The 17,244-nt window shown below is 37.2% G+C and overlaps 1 protein-coding gene across 1 annotated transcript in view; it reads left to right on the top strand.

Annotated features, from left to right (window-relative positions):
- The window catches only part of COL19A1 (collagen type XIX alpha 1 chain), a 356,422-nt gene that overhangs the window by 51,634 nt on the left and 287,544 nt on the right, over positions 1-17,244 (top strand). The window contains exons 7-8 of the mRNA XM_032650897.1: positions 3,661-3,786; positions 4,835-4,897. Of these exons, the coding sequence (XP_032506788.1) occupies positions 3,661-3,786; positions 4,835-4,897 (189 nt within the window). The remainder of the gene's footprint in view (positions 1-3,660; positions 3,787-4,834; positions 4,898-17,244) is intronic.

The raw sequence follows: 17,244 nt of genomic DNA, 5'->3' as shown, positions 1-17,244 counted from the left end.
TGTAGAGTCACGTGTAGGGCAGCACTGAATGTCTTCTCTTGAAGCCAGGCGAGCAAACAGTTCCAAGCAAGAGATCCCTCATGGGGCTGTCCCATCGTCTCTTGTCACAGTTTTAATCCCAGTGCTTCATCTTGAACTTCAGGAAAGATATGGCCTCACTTTGGACTCCACATGAGTAAAAGAGAACTTATGCCTTTCTCACTAAACCACGCTCTGACGGTAGCATCAGCATTTTCCAGTTACAGGGGTTTTACGTCTGTGATTGTACGTTATTCTCACTCACTTCCCTCTCCTAGCCGTCACCCTTCCTGGCCAGTTTTCCTTTGTGAAAGATTTTTCACCTGCATCTTCCCCTCTCCTGTTAGCTCCGTGGTCCACCTTCACCTCGTGCTTGGATCGTCGCATTATTGTGTCATCCTCCTTCCCTGTCCCCACATAGCCAGAATAAGTCTCTGCATCACTGCTTTGTAGGTTCATTTACCTTCTTCCACTAAACATCTGTTATTCAGAAACACTGATCTTCTAGATATTGTGCTAAGCAACAAGGCTGGCTGACGTGAATAAGGCACATTCCCGGTCCTCTGCTCATCTCACCCTCAAAGCCTTTGGTTACTCCCTGTTTGCAACAAATTAGAAATTCAGTTTCTTAGTCTCTCACTCTTAATATTCTCAACCTAACTCTACAACTATTACTTTCTTGTACCAACCTTCCATTAAAAAAACCCACTAAATTCAGTACTTTCTGCATCTCTTATTGCAATGGTCATGTGTGTGTCTTATATTATTAGATATAGTTGTATTTGCCTTTAATTTATTCAACTACCTTTGAAACTCATTGAGGGGAATTACACTTTTGTACCCTTCTTTTATGATTAGTGCTTTGTTTGTAAAAGATGTCAAAACATTGTTTCTTGACTTGTTGACTGGTGTTTGAAAGGGATTAATTCTGAAAAGTCTTACAGAAAGAACATATGAAAAGTAAAAGGTGAAAATGTTATTCTTTGGGTCAGATTTCCCAGAAGTTCTAAACTTACCATTGAAAATTGTAAGAATATTTATCCATAGTTTAGTAGTTCAAAAATATTTTTAACTTCTATCACTCACTTTGGGTAGTAGAATAATAATGTGATCAACTGACTCAAAGCATAGCTAGGTCTGTAAAAATTATATGTTTTGCTAATGTAACTTGGTTTTATAAACCATATCTCCAACCCAGTTTATGGCTCTCATTGCAAGGAAAGCCAGCCAAATATCTTTCTATAAATATCTGAAAAGGTAATTTAGAATGGCAATCTTGAAATACCTAGACTTCCTGGAGGCACACATTTAAATCTTTAAGATGTGAATTCTCCAGAAGTTTTTCTTTAATTAATTATGCTTCTTTTATGTGAGAGCTTTTAAAATATGAATTTTCCCTGATTGAAAAGTAACAACATGATGTTTTGAGGTACCTAAATATTATACTCTTGACCAATAGTCACTCCAACTTGAATTATGAGAAAACTGTTTAAGGAAATAGGTGATGGATTTGATGGAGTGGCTTGATAATTAAAAGCGGTGACATGACCCCACACATCATGAAAAAAAATTTTAAATTGTGTTTGAAAAAGATTTGGTTTTAAAGAGTAGAAAAATAAGGTAGGAAATCATCTCCAACCTTGGAAAAAAATAACAAAAGACTGCTTATTTTCCTGCTGATAAGTATTTGGGGGCGGACATCACCATTCTGTTAATCGTTAACAGGAAATGGATATGTGCTATATTTACATTTAATGGAAATATATATTTTGGAAGGTAAATAGTTATATAAAAGATACTTAAGTGCGTCTGCTCTAATTTTGGCATCAACTATATTTTTTGAAAAATATTTCAACTCAGCAAATTTTAATGTACTCGCTTAAAAATCTAATTTTGTCCTGTAATTTCAAATCAGACATCCTTTCTGTTAATAATATTTTATAGCATATTTCAAAAGTGAAATTTATTCAGGATAATCTATAAATATACTTCTTTGCTGCTATTAATTAGGGTTTCTCTTTCTGAAGCAGTCAGATTTCATGACTACAGACCTAGACAGAGAGAATGAAGAATAAAGAGGAAGAGAGGAGAAAAGCAGCAACATTTGTTGAAAATAAAGGAGAAAGATGATTAAAATTTTGAGGGTTTATTAACTAAATATGTGTCATATCAAAACCAGAGGTTTTATGAAGCAGGGGATCCTTACTTGTACATCTTATGTTCTCTGTAGGCACTTTTTGGAAAGTGTGGGCAGTTTTATGGTGAAGCCTGAGACATGCTTTTAAAGTCTTAAAGTAGTGAATCAGTTATCCAGAGCAAAACTGTGAGCTCGGAATAGGTCTTGATTATCTAACTGAACCCACGGGGCACGGGACAGGAACTGGCTGGAAAATCATATCAAATCATAGGACATAAATGGATCATTTCGGTGATAATCTTGTGTGTTTCATTCTAATGTAATTTTTAGACTTGTGGACTTGGAAACTTATGATGATAACTAAACAGCTAATCATTAAATCTGCAGAGAGTAAATGTGATAGAACTAGTGGTAAAGACAGGAAACTAGTCCCAGTTTTTCTGGGAGCTATTTTTCTTACCGTGTCTACTGTGCTCACAAGCATTAGAATGCTACACACATTTTCAAAATATTATTTTGTTTGAAAAGTTATGCATGTTTACTATATAAAATTTGGAAAATACAGCCAACTTCATAGAAGAAAATAGATATCAACCATGATCTCATCACAATAAATAACCACAGACAATATTTTAATTTTGTATCCTGACAATATTTTTCCAGGCATATATAATTTGCAGTATATAAAGTAATGTGTGAACACTTCCCCCTAAAATGCAAATTCAGAAATATGGAATTGCAAATTCATGAAACTGCAGATTCAGAGTTACAAACCGTGGTAAGGACTCTGGTAAATGATATTGAGAGGAAAGGATGCATTTATCTTCTTCAGACGGCCATCTGGATTTATTTTTTGACGGAAAAAAAGTTCATTGCTTTGTAACCAAATTTCACTTCATATGGCCATCCCCACATGTTCTGAACACACTGGATAAGTTATAAAAGTCATCACTTGTCTGTTACAGTGGAGACTTTTGAATAAAGAACAATGGACTGGAATAAGATATACATACTTTGATTAAATACATACTACCTTAGAGCATAAAAAGAGTTTATTTTCTACTTTTACATGCCTTTATAATCATCTTTTTGAACTAAACGATGTTCTAAAAGTTCAAATTACATTCTTTTATTTTAAAATTTGTTCCTGAAACACATATACCAATGTTATTTGTATAAAGTATTTTATTGTAGCAATTGTAATTCTTGTAAACGTTTGATATTACTGTACTTGTCATAAAGTCACCTATAATAGCTTTAGAATTTCTCACCAAAACCAACAATTTAATGCATTTCTAGTGTGTTGTCAGTGTAATAAAAACGTAGGGGTCTAGTGAAAGGGCAAAGTCATTATGGACTTTCACAGGTTGGTGTCAACCTTTGGTTATTAGAAGGAAGTTCTGGCAAGAAACTCCAGTCATGTCTAGCTTGGTGAGAGTCAGTGCTGGGAATGTCATCATGTTTGGAATTGACCCCATATCCTAAAGCCTCTTTCTGGATTTTAGTGCCCAGAGCAGCATAGCTTTGGAAGTACTGCAGCATCATTGGTACCCACTCATGCCAGTAGAATGTCTGCATTTCTGCCAGCAAAGCAGGAACTTACAGACCAGTGCCAGTGCATTCCAAACAAGGTATGCTCCCTTTCCCCTATGCCCACGGAAAAGCCACGCCACACAGTGAGCCAGGCCCTGCGGGTGTGGCCCTGGTCTTTCCCTTTAGTGTGCCTGGGCCTCTCAGTTGCTGGGTGGGTTAAGAGAAGGGGCTTGGGAATACGATCTCCTGGATGTCGATCTGGAGAGTTCTGAGGCCACCTGACCTTCTTTCCTGGGTAGGAAGTAGAAGAAAATAAAGGGAGGAACCACCTGTACGACAGCTAAGTACAAGGGCATAACACATGCCAGGAATAGGCTTCAATTCTGCGAATTCACAGATGAAGAAAACGCAGTGCCTGCCCTTCAACACATACGCAAAGATACTCTACGTAGTGTGGGGACCGTGTCTGTCCAGTATCCCAGATATCCATCCAGCACTCCTTTCTGCACTGAGTTGTACAGGAAGTGCAGAGGAGCTCTGTTATTGCCCAAAGAATTTGTTTTGCTTGCCCCTTCCTGGTCAGGAAGCCTGGGCCCGTTGGGCTACACAAACGTCTTTTGTGGATGTTAATGGCACTTAGAGGCCTGAGTGATCTCTGGACGGCTTTCCTCTACACCAGTACAAAAGGAAGAGAAACTTGCCCCAGCTTCTAGAGCAGAAGGTCCCCGGCACCATGACTTGATGCATGCTTAGGCTTAGAGCATCCTGCACCACTTCCCTTCCTGGCTGGAGTAGTGGGGAGGAGGGTGAGGTGGGAGTTTAGAGGAAGCTTACATTTCCTCAAGTGAATAGCCCTGCACAGGAAGCTCCGTGCGAAAGGCTAGTACAAGGTGCAGGGTGCGTGGAGTAGAGCGCATGTTCCAGCCCACGGAAGGTCTCGGGGAGGAGATGATGCTGGCAGGCGTTTGGAATAGGGGGTAGTGAGCCTTATGTTGAGGGGAGAAGGGCCTCCCAGCGGAGGGACCTGCATCAGCTCCCAGGAAAGGAAAGCTTTGTCTTACTATTGTCAACTTCTTATTTATAGACTATGTGCTTTTAGTTCAATGTGACAGAATATTTGATAACACAAAATTCATTTCTGCTCAGGGAGAAGCAGGACTAGTGGGAGTTCCAGGCTCACCTGGACAGAAGGGGGACAAAGGAGAGCAGGTAAGACACCAGCCAACGCTGTCGGGACAAAAGAGGATTCGTCCAAAAGTGACTTCACAATTGTGTCCACCTCATTTTCCTGTGTCCCATACAAATGCACATTTCTGTGAAAGCCTATTGAGGGCTGTATTTAAGTCCTGATCACTGAAATAAGGAAGAATATATTGGCATGTAAGTCTGCTTTCGCATTCCAACTGGAAGGGTGGCCTAAAATGTACCTGTAAACCACAAGCAAAACTGTGAAGCAAGAAAGTGTCTTTTAGTTGGGCTGTAGCCTTCTTTAGCATTTTCTTCTCTAGATATGTGACGAACTCCTGTTTCTCTGTCTGCTGATAGGTCTCCACTGAAATTCTTCCCCACCCTTTGTTGTCACCTTTGTCACCTTTGTTGAGCACCTGCTCTGCGTAAGGCCTAGTGCTGGGTGTTAGAGCGGATAGAAGGAATAGGCTATGTTCCAGGATTTTACATCTGGAAGGAGATAGAAGACCTTAAAAGGCCACACCAGTTAGGTGCTGTAGGAGGGTTGCAGGGGCCCTGAGGTAACAGTTTTGGGGAGACTGGGGAGAGAGTTTGCTGGAGAAGATGGTGGGTGAGCTGGACCTGTGCAGATCTGAGTCTAGCTAGGATCCATGCTTTTCCTTTCTCCCTGTCTTTCTCAAAACAGAACTGTCTATTCCTCACTCTTTGAGTCATGTCTTTTTATTAATCATTTTTTAAATTGAAGTATAGTTAATTTACAATGTTTTGTTAGCTTCAGGAGTACAGCAAAGTTATTTCACCCAGTGGGTGAAAGAGGAAATCAAAAAAGAAATTAAAAATTACCTTGAGACAAATGAAAATGGAAATATAACATACCAAAATTTGTGGGATGCAACAAAAGCAATTCTAAGAGAGGAGTTCACAGAAATAAGTGCCCATCTCAAGAAACAATCAGAGGCTCGAACAAACAACCTAACTTTACACCTTAATGAACTAGCAAAAGAAGAACAAATGAAGTCCAAAGTTAGTAGAAGGAAGGAAATAAAAATTAGAGCAGGGCTTCCCTGGTGGTGCAGTGGTTGAGAGTCCACCTGCCAATGCAGGGGATGTGGGTTCATGCCCCGGTCCGGGAAGATCCCACATTCCACGGAGCGGCTGGGCCCGTGATCCATGGCCGCTAAGCCTGTGTGTCCAGAGCCTGTGCTCCGCAATGGGAGAGGCCACAACAGTGAGAGGCCCGCATACCACAAAAAAAAGAAAAAAATTAAAGCAGAAATAAATGAAATAGAGACTAAAAATACAATGGAGAAGATCAGTGAAAATAAGAGCTGGTTTTCTGAAGAGAGAAACAAATTGACAAGCCTATAGCTAGCTAGACTCACCAAGAAAAAAAGAGAGGACTCAAATAAACAATAAAAAATGAAAGAGGGCATGGTACAACTGATACCACAGAAATAAAAAAGATCATAATTATTAGAAAATTTATTGTATGCCAAATCTATAAAATATACAAAATGTATCTTAAAGTTATAATGTATTACATAATTTCCCATTTATGATACATTTAAAAAATAATAACATTTGTTTTAACTTCCAGCCTACACAAAATTCACAATGGCAAGAGATTTTAGTGGCAAGGCAATGACAGCTGGGATAAAATAAATTGATAATCTACAAAAGAAGGCTATAGAATCACTATACTTCCTTTATTGTTTCAGTACATGCACCAGCATTTAATTAAACCAGCATAATCCTTGATGTGCAAATACGACTTCAGATGACCATGGCCATGAATGTGATCAGCTTTTTCTAATAAGCATGGATGTACTTTTCCTTTTGAGGAGTTGATGAGTACATTTCTGTTCTTATTGTACTACGTGATCCTGCAACTTTAATGGGCAGTAAATAAAGATGACTTTCCACCTGTGTTTGAGTCTTGTATATAAGTTTCATTATTAGAGCAGGTGCACAAAATAGTGCCTGCGTAGTTTGAAGATCAAAAGTCATTTTTGCTCTAAGGCATATTGAATAGTGGATTTTGTGAAATGATCAGAAGTGCAGTGTTACTAAGGCAACCAGATGTTGTTCTCAAGGTTTTTCTTTTGGTGTATAAGACCAAGAGAGTATATTTAGGGGCTGTAGGACAGTATATTAGGAGTACCACTTTGGAGCCTGAATCACTTGGGATTGAATCCTGTCCACCTCTTACTTGCTTTGAAAATGATGCTTAATAACACTGAGTCAACAGCTTATTGTGAAGAAGGAATACTTAGTACCAGGAACTGGCACATAGTAGATACTTAGCAAATGTATGTTTCCTCTACTTTTCTATACACAGTGTAATTGTTCATGTGTTGAAGGAGAGGTAGAGGTAATCCTTTTAGATTGAGTTTAGTTTCATATGTGGTTTGATTAAAACCAAACACATCTTCATTTTGTGAAATAATTCCTTAGAATTTTCAATTGATTACATGTTTTAGGTTATAAAAACCTTGAGTTGATATATTCCACTTATAGTAAATATTAATAATTTAATGACAGTCATTTCTTCAAAAGATCACTCAGTGATTTAAGTATTTCATTCAAATCTGTGTCTTTTGTTCCCAATCTTATTTGACAAGATGTTTTTTAGATATAGTGTGCTAGTTTTTGAAATTTAATTTTTCTCATTCTCATTTTTCTCATTTTACTTTTGGCCCAATGAGATAAAATGAGAAGTTTTGAGAATACAGTACCCAAATCTCTTTCCAAATTATGTATTACTCATTACAGTATTTCTGAAGGTCTTACTTTTTTTTGGTTTTTTTTGCGTTACGCGGGCCTCTCACTGTCGTGGTCTCTCCCGTTGTGGAGCACAGGCTCCGGACGTGCAGGCTCAGCGGCCATGGCTCATGGGCCCAGCTGCTCCACGGCATGTGGGATCTTCCCGGACCGGGGCACGAACCCGCGTCCCCTGCACTGGCAGGTGGACTCCCAACCACTGTGCCACCAGGGAAGCCCAGGTCTTACGTTTTGAGAATCCTTACTGTCATCTGTGGCAGCTTTATAAAGAGCAAATTTTACTTTATTTATGCTTGTACACTATGAGTTAGACAGCTGTTCTGAATAATCCTGTAAGTAAATCTTGTCCCACCTGGATCAAAACCCACCCATGGCTTCCTATTCCCCTCAAGATAACACTGAAGCTCTAACCACGGGCCGCAAGACTTCCCATAATGTGTAGAGCTCTCCCTACCCCGCTACCCCTCCCTATAGTGGCTCCTACACTCTCCCCTTGTTCATGTCTGTTCCAAGGTCTTTGCACCAGGCTACATGTACCTGGAATGTTCTAGATATTCACATTTCTCTTTCCTTCACATCATTTAGGCTCTCTCTCATAAATCACTTTAAAATAGAAAGGCCTGGGGGCTTCCCTGGCTGGTGCAGTGGTTAAGAATCTGCCTGCCAATGCAGGGGACACGGGTTCGAGCCCTGGTCTGGGAAGATCCCACATGCCGCGGAGCGGCTAGGCCTGTGAGCCACAACTACTGAGCCTGTGCATCTGGAGCCTGTGCTCTGCAGCGGGAGAGGCCGGGACAGTGAGAGGCCCGTGCACCGCGATGAAGAGTGGCCCCCGCTCGCTGCAACTGGAGAAAGCCCTCACACACAAACGAAGACCCAACACAGCCAAAAAAATTAATTAATTAATTAATTAATTAAAAAAAAAATAGAATGGCCTCTTCTGACATCTCTGTGTAAAAAGCATCCCTTCATTCCACCTCTGTCTTTCTTTTCTTAGCACTTTTATCGTCACTTGACATGTTATCATTATACCTCCATTTATTCCCCCACTAGGATATGAGTTCCTTGAGCACCATACATAGAACAGCACATAATAGGAGCTAAAAATACATTGAATGAATGAATATTCTACCACAAGGAAAGTCTAAGTCATCAACTCAGCTGTTTCTAGAACCTGTGAATTCTCTGCCCCAGTTGCCCAGTGGACCTTGCCAAGCAGGGCGAAGAGTCAGTTTGCAGAGAAGGAGCTAGATAAGCTAAATCGTTAAGAACTGTTATATTATTCACTAATGTTCTACTACACTTTTTCCTTTACAAACAAAAGCATTTAAAAAAATTTACATAGTGACCTGATTAGTTTTAGCTTGATGTTACCCACTAGTTAATGATGAATCAGAAATATTTGGAGAAAAGCCACAAGTTTTGGGATGACTTAGTGTTTATTTGCCTATTTTATCATCCACACTGTGATGCTTCATTAGTCTGATTTACTGCTTTTTTCTTCATAAAGCTTATGACCCCCTTTCATGGAGATAGTTTGAGATTCAACCACTGCTTATAAACACATAGCTGTGATGAATATTCTGTATCAGGCCACCCAATCAGACCATCCTAACCATGCCCTCTGTCCAAGACTAAACTCTGGATGACATTATTTGAAATAATAATTAATACTTTTCTTTCATTTAGACTCAATGATTGTAATTTTCTGAATCTTTTAATTCCCTTTTCTTAGCAGATGTGGTTAGCAGCCTAATTACTTAGCAACTACATTACTTTCTCAGTTCTTTAATACCCTTGCTAATACCTTCACCCACTTCAGAGTTGAAATTCCCTCAGTTTTATAACATAGCAGCTCAATTTCTCTGTTCCTGAACCTAAGGAGGAGTATGATCTGAGGTCTATTTGGGGAATAATTTTCCCCTTTAGTTTTGTATTATTACCTTCTGTATCAAGTTAATTTCCCGAAAAGTGTAGGCTTTATGAAATGATTGCTTTGTAGGTATACTTTTAGAGAAAATCAAAATAATTTAAGATGAAATGTTAACTTACTTGACTCTATAGTCAAAAACTTTGGTATTGTTTTTTTTTCTACTACCCCTACTCTCCAATCTCACTGTATGGAAGTTTCCATTTTGAGTGGTCTAGTGTGTTAACCCAGAGATTACTAGTGAATTTCCCTTTATTTTGTTTTCAGTGTGACATTACTCATGTGCCCGTTCTGAAGACACACCACACCAATAAAAAATAATTGAATCAAAATATGTTCATAATTTTTTAAAAGAAGGAATATTTTTCCCTTAGTAATAACCTCAAAGAAGCAAGATTTAATATTTATGGTTTTGAATTTTTGTCTACGTCAATATGAGAATTAAAGAATATTTCTTCATCCTTTCTAATCCAATATTGAGCATATTGGATTAATTGACAGGTTCTTTTTTGTTTTTGTAATTTTACTCTATCTGATACAATCTCATCTAATCTATAGGAACTTGAAGTTGACATTTATTTGTATGCCTTAAATCTGAAATTAACAGGTAATATCAGGGTAATAATGGTATTATATACTCATAGAATTCTAATGTGTTTATTAATCTCTACCAAGCATTAGTAATAGAGAAATTCATTCAGACAGTTTACATTATTGTCCACTGTCTCAAGGATAAATTTATTAGACTGAATTTGTAAAAGAGCCATAAAGGCAGATAAAGGTAGCCCATCAACTTCACTGAGCAGATTTTTCCAGTTAACGTGGATGAGCAAGGAAACTGACAAAAGGATTGACCCAGCTTGGGAGTGTTTTCCTGGAGGATGTAATGGAAGGTCAGGCACACTAAATATAAAAATATGGGTACCTTGGAGTCTGAAATTTCATGACTTATTTGAATTGAAAGTACCAGGTACTAGTTGAAGTAACAGCAACAGAATCATTCCTTAACCTTTGATAAATATAAAAGAAATGAGAAAGCTGTACTGCATATGTCTGTGTGGAGAATGTCTAGTTTGAGTTTTGATTAGCACTCTGATATTTATTATTAACTTTCGGATAATTTATTGATTGTCAAAAGTATAGTTTAATGACTTGTGAATAATAGGAAAAAAGAACTTAACGGCACACACTTTGGTGCGAGCAAAAGCAACTCATCTATGACAACCTTAGCAATTAATACACCTTTGAAAAAACTCCTAATGAGCATTTCTATATTTCAGGGTGCAGTTGGTCTTAAAGGTGAATTGGGTGCTCCTGGAATTCCTGGGGAAAAGGTATGTGGATCAGACCCTTGATTAAGCTTTGTAGCTATTTTACCAGGTTGTATCAGAAAGGAAGGGAAAATACACGGAAAAAATCTGGTATTTCGGGGGGTGGGGGGCAGTCAGCAAACTGTGACCCTGCAGGAGGGCTGCCAAAAATTCCTGCTGTATGATTTAGTAAATCAGGTTTTACTGGAGCACAGCCATGCTCATGGGTCTTCATAATGGCTAAGGCTGCTTTTGTGCTACACAGCAGTGTCTAGTAATTGTGGCAGAGATTCTAAAACATTTACTATCTGGTCCTTTGCAGAAAACACTTGCTTCAGAACATTAGTCATTATTCTAAGAGACCCAAAGCTTCTTAATTTCACTGTTTTATGTTTGGTATAGTATCTTTCTTGCGGGGGAGGGTTACTTATTGATATGTTTTATCTTTTCTCTCTTTCTTTCTTTTTAAATTGAAGTCTAGGTGATTTACAAGGTTGTGTTAGTTTCAGGTGTACAACAAAGTGATTCAGCTATACACACACACACATATATATATATATATATAAATCTATTCTTTCTCAGATTCTTTTATAGTTTATTACAAGATATTGAATATAGTTCCCTGTGTTACACAGTAGGCCCTTGTTGTTTGCCTATTTTATTTATAGTAGTGTGTATCTGTTAATCCCAAGCTCCTAATTTATCACTCCCCCATTTTCCCCTTTGGTAACCGTAAGTCTGGTTTCTATGTCTGTGACTCTGTTTCTGTTTTTGTAGATAAGTTCATTTGTATCATTTTTTAAGATTCCACAAATAAGCGACCACATGATATAGGATCTTTTAATATGTATTTCACTGCAGACATGAATAAACATTTAAAAATAAAGTATCGCATGAAATATGATAAATAAAAATACAAGAAATATATTTCAATCCATCAATAAAATGATTTTCACATTGTCTTCTCTAATACTGTAAAGATGATTCTAAATAATGAATCCACTCACAAGAGGTTAGCATACTTATTCAGGAAACTTAAAAAAAAATGTTATATTTGTAAATTAGACTGCAATTATCTTGTCTTATTTTTCACTTCAATTGTTCAATTATTAGAGTTTTACATATTGAGGCTAAGAAAATTCTCTTCTTCACTAAAATAAATTTAACATAAATTTTCGTAGCTGTTCTAGCTGCACTAATTATCAAGTGAGTCCATTTAGCCTCACTATCTAGAGGGTCATGACCCCTGTGGTTATGAAGCTATCATTGTCACGAGGGGAACTGAAGCTGAAGTGGTAGGAGGTTCAGAACTTATTTTCTGAGTCCTTCTTAAACGTGTCTCTGATATCTGACTGCTTCACTGATGTTGCTCTGTTTCTTTTAGAAATTATTCAGCCTGATATGCAAATTCTTTGCTCCTGTAAATGTTAGACTCAGTAAAACCCAACAAACTTTGTAAACAATGATACCTTGCTGCAAGCTAATGATTATTTGGGCTGCTGTCCTCTTGCTTAATCTTTCTGATGACATTAAACGAAGACACTTCAATAAGTAAAAGTTCCTTCAGACACTTGTTTAAAGGTCTGAATCCTTCAAAATGCCGTTTCCCCAAGAGAATACTACTTAATCACCTAACTCTTGAAGAGATTGCCCAGTCCAAATTTGCTTTATATACCCATTTCACCAATCTCTTCCTAAAATATATTGTTCAGATTGTTTAGATTTCAGATCATTGGGATTTTAAAAATTACTTGAATATAGGAACTCTTTTTTTTTTTTGCCAAGTACAGAATCATTGGAGAACTTGGACTATAAAATAGATTATTAGACTTCTTTTTTTTTTTCGTATATCTTAGAGCTGAGCTATGCTACTTTTTTTAAAAATCAAATCATACATATGATTATAGAAACAGTAAAATGCCAGGCAAAATAGAAAAGACAAATTGAGAAAAGATAATTACAACGTACATACAAGAGAGGGATTACTTATACCACCATATGAACAAATCTTTTTTTTTTCTTTTTTATACAGGAGGTTCTTATTAGTCATCCATTTTATACACATCAGTGTATACATGTCAATCCCAATCGCCCAATTCATCACAGCACCACCACCACCCACTGCTGCTTTCCCCCTTTGGTGTCCATACATTTGTTCTCTACATCTGTGTCTCAATTTCTGCCCTGAAAACCGGTTCATCTGTACCATTTTTCTAGGTTCCACATATATGCGTTAATATACGATATTTGTTTCTCTCTTTCTGACTTACTTCACTCTGTATGACAATCTCTAGATCCATCCATGTCTCTACAAATGACCCAATTTCGTTCCTTTTTATGGCTGAGTAATATTCCATTTTTGAAATAATTTTATTATACATGTACCACGTCTTCTTTATCCATTCATCTGTCGATGGGCATTCAGGTTGCTTCCATGACCTGGCTATTGTAAATACTGCTGCAATGAACACTGTGGTACATGACTCTTTTTGAATTATGGTTTTCTCTGGGTATATGCCCAGTAGTGGAATTGCTGGGTCATATGGTAATTCTATTTTTAGTATTTTAAGGAACCTCCATACTGTTCTCCATAGTGGCTGTATCAATTTACATTCCCACCAACAGTGTAAGAGGGTTCCCTTTTCTCCATACCCCCTCCATCATTTGTTGTTTGTAGATTTTCTGATGATGCCCATTCTAACTGGTGTGAGGTGATACCTCATTGTAGTTTTGATTTGCATTTATCTAATAAGTAGTGATGTTGAGCAGCTTTTCATTTGCTCCTTGGCCATCTGTTTGTCTTCTCTGGAGAAAGGTCTATTTAGGTCTTCTGCCCATTTTTGGATTGGGTTGTTTGTTATTTTAATATTGAACTGCATGAGCTGTTTATATATTTTGGAGATTAATCCTTTGTCTGTTGGTTCGTTTGCAAATATTTTCTCTGAGGGCTGTCTTTTCTTCTGAGGGTTGTCTTTTCATCCTGTTTATGGTTTCCTTTACCATGCAAAAGCTTTGAAGTTTCATTAGGTCCCATTTGTTTATTTTTGGTTTTATTTCCATTTCTCTAGGAGGTGGATCAAAAAAGATCTTGCTGTGATTTATGTCAAAGAGTGTTCTTCCTATGTTTTCCTCTAAGAGTTTTATAGTGTCCGGTCTTATATTTAGGTCTCTAATCCATTTTGAGTTTATTTTTGTGTATGGTGTTAGGGACTGTTCTAATTTCATTCTTTTACATGTACCTGTCCAGTTTTCACAACACCACTTATTGAAGAGACTGTCTTTTCTCCATTGTATATCCTTGCCTCCTTTGTCATAGATTAGTTGACCATAGGTGCGTGGGTTTATCTCTGGGCTTTCTATCTTGTTCCATTGATCTATATTTCTGTTTTTGTGCCAGTACCATATTGTCTTGATTACTTGTAAAATAGTTTGAAGTCAGGGAGTCTGATTCATCCAGCTCCATTTTTTTCCCTCAAGACTGCTTTGGCTATTCTGGGTCTTATGTGTCTCCATACAAATTTTAAGATTTTTTGTTCTAGTTCCGTAAAAAATGCTATTGGTAATTTGATAGGGATTGCATTGAATCTGTAGATTGCTTTGGGTAGTAGAATCATTTTCACAATATTGATTCTTCCAATACAAGAACATGGTATATCTCTCCATCTGTTGGTATCTTCTTTAATTTCTTTCATCAGTGTCTTATAGTTTTCTGCATACAGGTCTTTTGTCTCCCCAGGTAGGTTTATTCGTAGGTATGTTATTCTTTTTGTTGCACTGGTAAATGGGAGTGTTTACTTAATTTCTCTTTCAGATATTTCATCATTAGTGTATAGGAATGCAAGAGATTTCTGTGCATTAATTTTGTATCCTGCTACTTTACCAAATTCATTGATGAGCTCTAGTATTTTTCTGGTGGCATCTTTAGGATTCTCTATGTATAGTATCATGTCATCTGCAAACAGTGACAGTTTTACTTCTTTTCCAATTTGTAGTCTTCTAATTTCTTTTTCTTCTCTGATTGCCGTGGCTAGGACTCACAAAACTATGTTGAATAATAGTGGTGAGAGTGGACATCCTTGTCTTGTACCTGATCTTAGAGGAAATGCTTTCAGTTTTTTACCATTAAAAATTATGTTTGCTGTGGATTTGTCGTGTATGGCCTTTATTATGTTGAGGTAGGTGCCCTCTATGCCCACTTTCTGGAGAGTTTTTATCATAAATGGGTGTTGAATTTTGTCAAAAGCTTTTACTACATCTATTGAGATGATCATATGGTGTTTATTCTTCAATTTGTTAATATGGTGTATCACATTGATTGATTTGTGTATACTGAAGAATCCTTGCATCCCTGGGATAAATCCCACTTGATCATGGTGTATGATCCTTTTAATGTGCTCTTGGATTCTGTTTGCTTGTATTTTGTTGAGGATTTTTGCATCTATATTCATGAGTGGTATTGGTCTGTAATTTTCTTTTTTTGTAGTATGTTGGTTTGGTTTTGGTATCAGGGTGATGGTGGCCTCACAGAATGAGTTTGGGAGTGTTCCTTCCTCTGCAATTTTTTGGAAGAGTTTGAGAAGGATGGGTGTTACTCTTCTCTAAATGTTTGATAGAATTCACCTGTGAAGCTGTCAGGTCCTGGACTTTTGTGTGTTGGAAGATTTTTAATCACAGTTTCAATTTCATTACTTGTGATTGGTCTGTTCATATTTTCTATTCCTTCCTGGTTCAGTCTTGGAAGGTTATACCTTTCTAAGAACTTGTCCATTTCTTCCAGGTTGTCTATTTTTTTGGCATAGATTTGCTTATAGTAGTCTCTTAGGGTGCTTTGTATTTCTGTGGGGTCTTTGTAACTTCTTTTTCATTTCTAATTCTATTGATTTGAGTCCTCTCCCTCTTTTTCTTGATGAGTCTGGCTAATGGTTTATCAATTTTATTTCTCTTCTCAAAGAGCCAGCTTTTAGTTTTATTGATCTTTGCTATTGTTTTGTTTGTTTCTATGTCATTTATTTCTGCTCGGATCTATATAATTTCTTTCCTTCTGCTAACTTTGGGTTTTGTTTGTTCTTCTTTCTCTAGTTCCTTTAGGTGTAAGGTTAGATTGTTTGAGATTTTTCTTGTTTCTTAAGGTAGGCTTTTATAGCTATAAACTTCCCTCTTAGAACTGCTTTTGCTGCATCCCATAGGTTTTGGATCATCATGTTTTCATTGTCATTTGTCTCCAGGATTTTTTTGATTTCCTCTTTGATATCTTCAGTGATCTCTTGGTTATTTAGTAACGTACTGTTTAGCCTCCATGTGTTTGTGTTTTTTACATTTTTTTCCCTGTAATTGATTTCTGACCTCATAGTGTTGTGGTCAGAAAAGATGTTTGATATGATTTTAATTTTTTTAAATTTACTGAGGCTTGATTTATGACCCAAGATGTGATCTATCCTGGAGAATGTTCTGTGCGCACTTGAGAAGAAAGTGTAATCTACTGTTTTTGGATGGAATGTCCTATAAATATCAATTAAATCTATCTGGCCTTTTGTGTCATTTAAAGCTTTTGTTTACTTATTTATTTTCATTTTGGATGATCTGTCCATTGGTGCAAGTGAGGTGTTAAAGTCCCCCTCTATTATTGTGTTACTGTCGATTTCCTCTTTTATAGCTGTTAGCAGTTGCCTTATGTATTGAGGTGCTCTGATGTTGTGTGCATATATATTTATAATTGTTATATCTCTTCTTGGATTGATCCCTTGATCATTATATAGTGTCCTTCCTTGTCTCTTGGAACATTCTTTATTTTAAAGTCTATTTTATCTTATATGAGTATTGCTACTCCAGCTTTCTTTTGATTTCCATTTGCATGGAATATCTTTTTCCATCCCCTCACTTTCAGTCTGTATGTGTCCTTAGGTCTGAAGTGGGTCTCTTGTAGACAGCATATATATGGGTCTTATTGTTGTATCCATTCAGCAAGCCTGTGTCTTTTGGTTGGAGCAGTTAATACATTCACATTTAGGTAATTATCGATATGTATGTTCCTATGACCATTTTCTTAATTGTTTTGGGCTTGTTTTTGTAGGTCCTTTTCTTCCCTTGTGTTTCCCACTTAGAGAAGTTCCTCTAGCATTTGTTGTAGAGCTGGTTTTGTGGTGCTGAAATCTCTTTGCTTTTGCATGTCTGTAAAGCTTTTGATTTCTCCATCGAACCTGAATGAGATCCTTGCTGGGTAGAGTAATCTTGGTTGTAGTTTCTTCCTTTTCATCACTTTAAGTATATCATGCCACTCCCTTCTGGCTTGTAGAGTTTCTTCTGTGAAATCAGCTGTTACCCTTATGGGAGTTCCCTTGTATGTTATT

The sequence above is a fragment of the Phocoena sinus genome, chromosome 12, assembly GCF_008692025.1.
Source record: "Phocoena sinus isolate mPhoSin1 chromosome 12, mPhoSin1.pri, whole genome shotgun sequence".
NCBI classification, from domain to species: domain Eukaryota; kingdom Metazoa; phylum Chordata; class Mammalia; order Artiodactyla; family Phocoenidae; genus Phocoena; species Phocoena sinus.
Note: the sequence above shows the minus strand (reverse complement) of the source record. Positions and strands in the feature narration are given on the sequence as shown.